The 10,847-nt window shown below is 38.6% G+C and overlaps 1 protein-coding gene across 1 annotated transcript in view; it reads left to right on the top strand.

The window, feature by feature from the left end:
- The window catches only part of LOC132164982 (protein NODULATION SIGNALING PATHWAY 2-like), a 10,743-nt gene extending 3,654 nt beyond the window's left edge, over nt 1-7,089 (top strand). The window contains exon 3 of the mRNA XM_059575495.1: nt 7,065-7,089. Coding sequence (XP_059431478.1) covers nt 7,065-7,089 — 25 coding nt within the window. The remainder of the gene's footprint in view (nt 1-7,064) is intronic.
- Nucleotides 7,090-10,847: the final 3,758 nt, after the last annotated feature.

Genomic DNA, 10,847 nt, shown 5'->3' with positions numbered 1-10,847 from the left:
ATATTATCCGAATCACATTATCATTGTACATTAATGACATGATTAACTTTAATAAGTATTTGAATTATCATTGAATCATATGATTAAATATTGATCTTATACATTTATATTATTCAATATGCATAATTGTATAATTATAATTTATAACATATATAAACTTATAAGTTTATAACATATATTGGAATTGAGTTTCTGGGTACTTAATTGTTGTATTAGTATGAATTGGTATACGTAAAACTTAAAATGAATGGAGTCCTCCCTAGGGTTTCTCTGAGAAACGGCTAGAGGCGAGGCTTGAACCTCCTACCGGTTGACGGTAGTGGAGGGTCTGATAGGATTCATCGAGGCGCTTTAAGAGCGGAAGATGGCGGAGCAACTGGAAAAGCTATGTGGAAATATCTCTCTCACTGAAGGGGAGAAAGTCGGGATTGCCATTACTAAAGGGGAGATTGAGGAGGCTCGTTTTCAAGGTGGGCGCTGCTTGATTGGGAAACTCTGGATGGGGAGAACGGCGAATAAGGAAGCGTTCAAAACAGTGCTTTCCAGAATCTGGCGCACTTTGGGAGGAGTAACTTTCAAGGAGTTGGATGATAACATATGGCTTTTTGAGTTTGAAGATGCGGATGATATGCGGAGAGTTCTGGAGGGAAGGCCATGGTCTTTTGATAGGCATATTCTTGTTCTCAATGAATTTGACGGAAGCACGCCGCCAGTGCAAATGGCATTCACGCACTCTCCCTTTTGGGTGCAAATACATGACATGCCATTACTATGCATGACTAAAGGAGTAGGGATCAAGATTGGAGAATCGAATGGGCAGTTAGACGACATTGATCTGGCTGGAGATGGGGTAGGGTGGGGAAGGTGTCTGCGTCTCCGCGTAGTAATCGACTTATCCAAACCATTGGAACGAGGGCGTGCTCTCATGCTGGAAGGAAAGTCTCACTGAGTAACATGCAGATATGAAAAGCTACCAATGGCTTGTTTCGACTGCGGCAGGATCATCCATGGAGAGAAGGGGTGTCCTATACCACGTAGCACAAAACTGAATGGGAAGACGGAAAAGAAAGCATGGGGAGTGTGGCCCCGGGCGGATGATGGGCGGAAGAGAGGAGGTGGTGGACAGGATTTCGGAGCCGGAGGGGGAACATCGAGCAAGAACGGCGACATGGGGGATGACGGCGCCGAGCTGTTTCAGAAGAATGAGTATACGGAATCCTCCGGATTTTCTGCGAACCCTAACCAAAAATCTTGCCACAATCACAGCACCAAGAGTGGAGAATCTTCTTCTTACCATAATGGAAATGCAAGAGGAGCGATAGGAAAAGGAAAGGAGAACACAGAGGAGTCGGCTGGACAGATTGAGGTAAATCAGGGACACGCGGCAAATAATACTCCTCTCGTGGGAGACGCATACCATGCTGAGGTGGCGGGCAAAGAGAATGGGGAAAAAGCAGGTCTGAGTGGGCCTTCTAAGGAGAACCGGAAGGGGCCGAATGCAGATATAGGCCAAGAAGAAGGAGATGAACCGTGGGGCCACCAGGAAGCCCCACCCACATCGGCCCAAATGGATGTATCCCCTTGTTTTCAACAGGAGCTGGTTGAAAGTGGAGTTAGCTTATGTATGTGGAAGCGCAGAGTATGAGAGGGACATAACAGTGCTGTAACAGTTGAGGTGGGGCACGGATCAAATAAGAAGCGACAGGCGTAGATGGGCGATGATGGGAAAGGAACAGAACGGGTGGGTAAACACGGGGGGGGGGGCCGCAAGGTCGGGCGGAAAATCGACAGACGAAGAAATGGCGGTGGCTGATTTTCAGCCCCGCCATCAACAATGAGTCTCTTAAGTTGGAACTGTCGAGGGCTTGGGAACCCTCAGGCAGTTTGAGACCTTTGTCAACTAATGAAGGAAAAGAGGCCCACCATTTTGTTTCTCATGGAGACAAAATGTCGAAAGAATAAAATGGAGTGTGTTCGGGTGAAATTGGGATTTGAATGTATGTTTATGGTGGACCCTGTTGGGAAAAGTGGCGGACTCGCATTGCTATGGAAGGAGAGTAGTTTGCTGGAAATTCAAAATTACTCGAGGAGACATATAAATGCAATAGTGACAAAAGAGGTATTGAGGTGTTCGTGGAAATTGACTGGCTTCTATGGCCATCCGGAGTGGACAAAAAGACATGAGTCTTGGGCATTACTTCGCCATTTAAAAAATTACAATCCGCTACCATGGCTTTGCGTGGGAGACTTCAATGAAATCACGAATCAATCTGAGAAGTCGGGAGAGGTGCTACGTAGGGAAGCTCAAATGGTTCAGTTTCGAGAGGCATTGGAAGACTGCCACTTTAGTGATTTGGGGTTCATGGGCTCTAAATTTACGTGGACAAATTGTCGGCAAGATGGCGGCTTCATCAAAGAACGGTTAGACCGGGCGGTTGCAAACAGTGGTTGGATTAATTTTTTCAAAAAGGCGGAAGTGAAGATTCTGGTGGCTCGGACATCAGACCATAAGCCAATTTTTCTCACTTATTCGGAGAAGGAGGAAAAATATATACAAGCTAAGAGGGGTACAAAGTTTGAAGCTAAGTGGCTCTTAGATGAGGGAGCAATGGACGTGATCAAGGCGGCGTGGTGTGATGACACAATTGGGGGCACTAGCATCCAGGTGGTGCAACAAAAACTTGAGGCGTGTAAAGGTGAACTGAAACGGTGGAATTGGAGAAAACATGGCAATTTTGAGAGAGCAATAAAAGAAAAAACCAAGCAATTAGAAATTTTGCAGCAGAACGAAAATGCAAAGGATGGCCCAGCAATAGAACAGCTTCAATCCGAAATTGATTTTCTGCTAGAGCAAGAAGATATGAAGTGGAAACAACGAGTCAAGCAAAATTGGTATCATAATGGCGACAGAAACACCCCGTTTTTCCACACATGGGCCAGTCACCGAAGGAAAATCAATTTTATTCAGAAAATAAAAGACGATGAAGGCCGAGAATGGACCACACCAGAGGAAGTCGGTAAGGCTTTTATCGGCTTCTATCAAACACTATTTAGCACCCAGGGCGTGACTGACTTGGAGGCTTGTGTGATGGGACTGGAGGGTCGGGTAACTGAAGAGATGAACGGCCAATTGCTCAAGGCTTTTTCCATGACGGAAGTGGACGAGGCTTTGAAGCAAATGCACCCGTTGAAGTCTCCCGGGCCTGATGGTATGTCTGCATGTTTTTATCAAAATTCTTGGGCGCTCGTGTGGAATGAGGTATGCATGGCAATCCTTGATTTGCTGAATAATGAAATTTTTGATGAGTCTATCAATACTACGTATATTACCCTGATTCCAAAAATTATGACCCCTTCTAGAATTACTGAATACAGGCCTATCAGTCTCTGTAATGTCATATACAAGCTAATCGCAAAGGTTCTAGCTAACAGACTGAAAAAGGTCCTCCCTCACATAATCTCGGCTAATCAAAGTGCGTTCATCCCGGGACGTCTTATAATAGACAATGTTTTGGTAGCATTTGAGGCCTTACAAACTATGGATGTCCGGATGAAAGGGAAAAAGGGGTATATGGCACTCAAACTGGACATGAGCAAGGCTTATGATCGAGTGGAGTGAGATTTCTTGGAGGTTATTATGGTAAAGTTGGGGTTTGCACGAAGCTAGGTAGACAAGGTGATGACATGTGTTCGCACTGTCTCCTATTCCATTCTGATTAATGGTCAGCCGCATGAAAAAATTGTTCCATCTAGGGGAATCAGGCAAGGAGATCCGCTGTCCCCCTATTTTTTCATTTTGTGTGCGGAGGGGCTAAGTACTCTATTGCGAAGGGCAGAACAGGAAGGGAGAATCACAGGCTTGCCTATTGCCAGGGAGGTACAAAAATTAACCACTTGTTTTTTGTAGATGACATCCTGTTGTTTTGCTGAGCTAGCATCCTGGAGTGGGCCAGAATTCAAGAGGTTCTGGAAATCTATGAGAAAGCTTCCGGGCAGAAACTCAATTAGAAGAAGACGTCCATCTTTTTTAGCAAAAATACGAAGAGAGAAGCTAGGAACTCATTTTGTTAGTGGCGGGGGTAACTTCTACGAATAGGTATGAAAAATACCTCGGCCTACCCGCACTTATTGGGAGAGCAAAAGTGAGCTCCTTCTCATCTTTAAAAGGTAGAATTTGGGATCGAATGAATGGCTGGAAGGAAAAATTCCTTTCGCAAGCTGGGAACTGAAGGCAGTGGTACAGGCGATCCCCACGGCTATGACGATGATGTGTGCTACCAAGAGATCTATTATCAACGCACCCACGGCTAAGGCAATCGGTGCATGGCTTGCGGTGGATTATGCTCGACGTATGGGTTACCAAAATGTAGTCTTTGAAGGGGATGCGCTGGAGATAGTCAGAGCACTCAACCAAGAAGAAGATTGCTGGACGACCTATGGGCAGATTGTGAACGCTGCTAAAGAAGAAATTGCAAAGCACATGGGCTGGGTGGTTCAATATATAAGCAGGGTAGCTAACGGGGTAGCGCACAATGTAGCAAAAAGCACGTTTAAGTATGGGGAGGGTCGAGAGTGGAGGGAGGATTTCCCGTTTGATGTAGAAGAGTTAAAGTCCTGATGTATTAGTTTGCTCTTGGCTTTTATGAGAACCAATTCAAAAAAAAAAAAAAAAAAAAAAAAAAAAAAGGTATGAATTGGTATACTTATGACTTATACCATATTATATATGTATAATTTGTTACTAAATAATCAAATGATTTAATGATCAATTGATTATGTTATAGATATAAATATTATTATAATTATAATTATAAAAATATATTATAAAAAAATGCGGTTAGCAGTTAGCGGTTACGGTTAGTAAATCTACTAACAGTTAGGCGGTTGTAGCGATTAGCGGTTAAGACAGTTAGCAGTTAAGCGAGTAGCAGTTATAATGGTTAGCGGTTAGCGAGCATTTAACCGCCCGCCTTTACACCTCTAACTTAATGGACTCGTTAACTTACTACCATTAATTTGTTTGTACTTAAACTTTTTTTTTTTTTTTTTTTAATTTCTTCACTTTTGGGATTTTGAATAATGCATTTTTTGGATCTGAGTTTCATGTACGTAGAATGTTTAATTCGTAAGTTTAAGCAATTTTCAATTTGATTGAAATTAGAGTAATTTTTTGGATGCATTACTCTTTTTGTTAACGAGAAAATTGTGGAATGGGATTCTCTCCATTTCATTTGAAATGGAGCGGAATCAAGTTAAAATTTGAGGGGCAAAATTGTAGTTTCACTTTTAGTGAACAATTTTGCCCCTCAAAAGTAACCAACTAGTTTTTCTCCATTTCATTTGAACTGGAGAGGATCCGTTTGCGAAAATGGCCTAGGTCCAAGGATTTTAATTTACATGCATTATAGGTAATATCTAGGTACTTAAAAAAGGAGATTGTCGTAGCCTGCTTGTACCGTACTTACTAGTAAGCTAGATGCTAAAATTTCCAATTTCTTATTTATTTAGAATTTAAACATAAAAGGTTCTAATGGGATCCAGCTACACCATGTTAAAACAACTAAAGGTCTAGATTTAACTAAATATTTGTTATTCAGGTGTCGCCCTTTTAGTGATTTCCTTCTCCACCGAAGTAGGAGTGTCCAATCGGTTCTGGTTATTCCCTCCTAACAGCAACTACAACCGCAACAGGTTTTAGCAGTTAACTTCAACCAGCAATTATACGGTTATTGAATACCGATTATTAACCGGGAGTAATGCTATATGCAAGACTCCTATTGCCTCTTATCCCCTAAAAGTGATGTGCCCTTTAAAATTACTATTAAACCAAAATCTAACGGTAATCCATCCTCAAATCCAATTAGGGCTGACAAAATAGGTACCTACCAAATAAAGAGGTATTTGTTTATCCTATGCATATAATTATTCTTTAGGAAATTATGACGCCTAGATGAATCTTATTAAAAAAAAAAAAAAAAAAAAAAAAAAAAATGCATAAATTAAACGGGTCATATTAGGTACCTGTTTTGCCAGCCCTTATCCAATCTTAAATTTAAAGGCCACATCACTTTTAGGGAATAAGAAGGGATATGAGTTTTACAAATTTAATGATATTTTTATGCTTTCAATTAAAAAAATATGTGTTCATAATTTTTATTTTTATTTTTTTTTTTTATGAAGAGTTTTAAATCATTCGCATGGTACATGTTTAGTAGTAGGAGATTAATCCTTTTAGTTATTATCTGTTATGCTTACATCAATGACGCTTAACAGGAATTTAATAGATTTTGGATTTTTTTTTTTTTTAGGGATAATTTTTGAATATCATTAAATTATTAAAAATATAAAGATATCAAATAAATGGGTAGATCATGGCCCATCTCCGGATAACCCTACCAGGCTACTATGTGTCAAATATACAAAAGTTAAGCAAATAACATTTGATATATTAATAAGATTATTTTTAATATATAGATCAACCATTAGAAAATCTGAGATTCCCTCAAATTTTTTAAAATATGAGATCTCGGATTTTTAAATTTAAGTCTTCCACTACATATAACGGTCTAAACAAATGTAGAGATTTGTTTGTTACCGAGATAATTAATTTTAGTTTTCAACATGTCAAACTCATTTGCCTTGGTAACACACAAACCTTTGCATTTAATTATTTGAACCCCTAGATGTAATGAATGACTCAGATTTATAAACATGAGAATCTCTTACTTTAAAAAATTTGAGGGATCCAAATCCTTCTGAGTCTCAATCTCGCAATTAAAGCAATTATTAGTGGGTGACAAATGGTATTTTTTTACGTATCAGGCTTAGGTGCTATAATTGTTTTTACAGCACCTATTTTGTAGTTCTTTTAAGGGTTGAGATTAAATTTTGCTTTCTCTCTCTTTCTTTTACTATAGTTATTCTAACTAGGCTTAACCATAATAGTGCTAATCATTTAATTAAAGACATTAACATCCCCCTTACCTACATGTGGAATATTTGATTTAAATGGATGATGAATTAACAGAGTTAGAATTTGAACTCGGGACCTCTAGCACTAATAGTATGTCAGATCACAATTTATCCTAAAAACTTAAATGGATAAGAATATGTAAATTTAATCACTTAATCAAATACATTAACAAGTAGTACCGATCTGCTCCGAGCCACATATATAGGAGGGGGTCGAGACGGTAGGAATTGCAAGGCGATTAATACTAATAGAATTGATAATTCCCATTTTGAGAGTTGAACTTTCACACTCACTACAAGAATTTAGGTCTTTGAAGTCGCCCCTAAAAGTCCTAAAGTGGACGCTGTTGATAACAACGTCGACTTTTCGACCCTAAAGGTGTCGACGCTAATAGTCCGACCCTAATGATCAAATGCGTGATTATCAACGTCCACTTAAAGTCGACCCTAATGATCACTTTTAGCGTCCACTTTATCGACCCTAAAAGTCGAAATGTTTTGATCCTAAAGATGATGAAAACGGAAGCCATAGTCGACGCTGATAATCAACCATTAGCGTCCACTAAAAGTGGATGCTGATAGTTAACCATTAGCGTCCACAAAGTGGACCCTAATGGTCCTAAAAAAATTAAAAAAAAAAAAATTAACTATCAGCGTCCAAACCAAAGTAGACGCTGATAGTTAGCCATTAGCGTCCACAAAGTGGACCCTAATGGTCCTCAAATTTTTTTTTTTTTTTTTAAAAAAAATTAACTATCAGCTTCCAAACCAAAGTGGACGCTGATAGTTAACCATTAGCGTCCACAAAGTGGACCCTAATGGTCCTAAAAAATTTAAAAAATAATAATCTGCGATCGATCGAACAATCGTGTGCGATCGATCGCAGTACCAATAGGTTTTCGACATTTTGCGATCGATCGTACTTGGAGTGCGATCAATCGCAAAATATAAAAAACCTACTTGAAAACCCTCTGGTACTGAGATCGATCGCACTCCAAGTGCGATCGATCGCAGAACCAGGGAACACTGATATGAGTAACATATATCGGCTAACTCCTAACCACAATATTTCTAACATATATCAGTAATAGTCCCACCAATACATGTTAATTATGAGCAAAAGGAGAGGAGCAACATAGCCAGTTGTGTATGTCCAAAGCAGGCTACCATTAGTATGAACAAAAAACCAAAACTCTTCCTTTAGTATGAACAAAGGAAGAATAAAGTGAAGCACGGAAAATAATATAGGTATGAAAACACTACTAGTCGATTTTGAGGCTAAAATTGTAGGTGGCGAAGTACTTGTAGCAAAATATATATATCTAAATGCCAAAAAGAGTTGATCGACCAAAATTTAAAGGCTGAAGTATGAAAATACTTATTTGAAATTTATCAATTCAAGGCTCAAGAATAAAATCGAACCCTTATTTGAAATTTATCCACCACAAGACAGAAGATAACATTCATATTTTCTAATTGAATTCCATTTATCCAATAACTGAATTAGCTCAATAAAGTTTAGAAAGCGTAGTCAATTCTGCACATAAAATACTAATAGAAACAGGTAGGAATGTTCTAATTATAGTAATTGGAGAACAGCTAATTAGATTTTGAATCAAAGCAACTTGTTACCACCAACATTCAAGTAATGTCCTTTGATTTCACCAATTTCAGCACATTTCCCAGATTAAATGTTCTCTTTCTTTCTCTCTCTCTCTCTCTCTCATTTTTTTTTTTTTTTCCTTTTTACAGTTTGCTGGGAACTCATTGATTCGCTCATCAATCTAGAACATATCAAGCACACAACAAAAGATTCCCAGCTCAAACAAATTTACGGATGTGAGGATATATTAAGAGGCCATGTATTCATCGATCTCTCTAATGAATCACCCGGCAAATAAACGAGCAAAGAGAACATAGAAGACATGGCAGTCTATTTTATGTACTCAGAAACCCTAATAATTGTTAAGATATCACTTCATAAAAATAGCATTTGTAGGTTCCTTCCGATTATTTGAATCAAGTGACAAGTATATACATTACTGTTTCAGATAAACAGAACTTCTTTTTTGAAAGGAAAAAAAAAAAAACTACTTTATCATTAATAATATGAAGAAAAAAGCAACTTCAAGCTTATATATATATATATATATATATATATATATATATTCAATGGACTTCTCAGGCATTAAGAAATTAGTCAAGAAACGGTATGCTATCATAGGTCAACAACAATTAGAACATAACATTCACCATTAGCCGGTCTTCTTTGTCAATATATTTTTTTCCCAAAGATTCCCAAACTCTTTCTTCAAAATCTAGCATCCCTAAATGTTTCAGACTCCTAATTTCATCTACAGACATATCATCAATATCCTCGAGCTGGTTTCTGTAGGAAAAGTAGCTTAGCATGAGCATAGTATGCAGTAACCACAACCTAGCAGTCGAAAGCAAGGAAAACTTACTCCCCAATATAACTCAGTATTAGAAATGCCTTTTGAAACTCAAGTTCTCCCCAGGCCACTAACTTTGGACTAACAGCACTCTCTGAACTCAAACTTGAAGAGGTTATTATTATTGGAGTGTGAGTAACAACACAGCTTACGGGCATAAAATGTACCCAAAAAAAAATCATATAACAGTACTATTTGGTTTATAGCATATGGAATGAAATCAAGCAAGGGCACAGTATAACGCTGTCATACAAATTAAACTAATTTCCCCCAACAAAATGTAAACAAATTAAAGTTAGAGATTAGGACGAAGCATATAGAGCCTGATATAATATGTTTTTGGTGAATTCAAAGTGGGGTGCCTCTCAAATCCATTTCTCTCTTTGCTGTAAAGCCTTCAAAGATCGAAAAAAGAACTTAATAAGGTGTTCCATCTATATAAAGCAATGAACCACAATAAGAAACTTTACCTTACAATCTAGGTATATTACTAAAGCCACTGTGAATACCCTCATGCGTCTTCTGTAGATGTTTCCCCACCCCATCGGTGATAGCTAAAATGGAGTCAAATGTATTTAAGTTTACAGATCTCTGCTAAAGAAAGAAGAAACAGAAATGATCAAGCTCTACACAAGGTGGGTCCAAGCAATCCAGCATTGACAGGGTCAATCAATGCAGTGTACAAAGCACAAATAAACTCTTTTTTGCTGCAAATAGAAAAACCACAAGTGAATGCCAAGGCAAAAAATGATTAAGAACATTTATGAACAGGGTCCCTGTTGAGAATAAGGTTGTATATTGAATCAACCAATATAATGTAAAGAAGAGGCCTATATATAGGCGAATAATACAGACCTAGTAGAATAAGGAAAGGTAAACCTAGTAACCCTAGAATACCAAAGAAAGTAAATAATAATAATATAATATTATCTAACAGCCCCCCACAAGCTCAAGCTGGAGTGCGAGAGACCAACTTGAGGTTGGACACAAGATCACGAAAACGTCTTGGAGGATGTGACTTTGTAAAGATGTCTGTGAGCTGATCACGGGACGTGACAGAATGAAGTTGTAGTGAGCCCTGAAGAAGATGATGACGAACAAAATGACAATCAATCTCAATATGTTTTGTCCGTTCATGAAAAACATCATTATGAGCAATCTGAATAGCACTTTTATTATCACAGTATACAGGAGTAGCAGAAGAAAGAGAGACACCCATATCTTGTAACAACCATCGCAACCAAAGAAGCTCCTCGGTAGTGTCAGCTAGAGCACGATATTCTGCCTCTGTGCTAGATCGAGCAACAACAGTCTGTTTCTTACTTCGCCAAGAAATAAGCGAGGTGCCAAGTAGAAAACAATAACCAGTGGTAGAGCGACGATCTGTTGGATCACCCGCCCAATCAACATCAGTATAAGCAT

Source organism: Corylus avellana, chromosome ca11 (genome assembly GCF_901000735.1).
Source record: "Corylus avellana chromosome ca11, CavTom2PMs-1.0".
In the NCBI taxonomy this organism is placed as follows: Eukaryota; Viridiplantae; Streptophyta; class Magnoliopsida; order Fagales; family Betulaceae; genus Corylus; species Corylus avellana.
The sequence above is the reverse complement of the archived record's forward strand: the minus strand, read 5'-3'. Positions and strand labels throughout refer to the sequence as shown.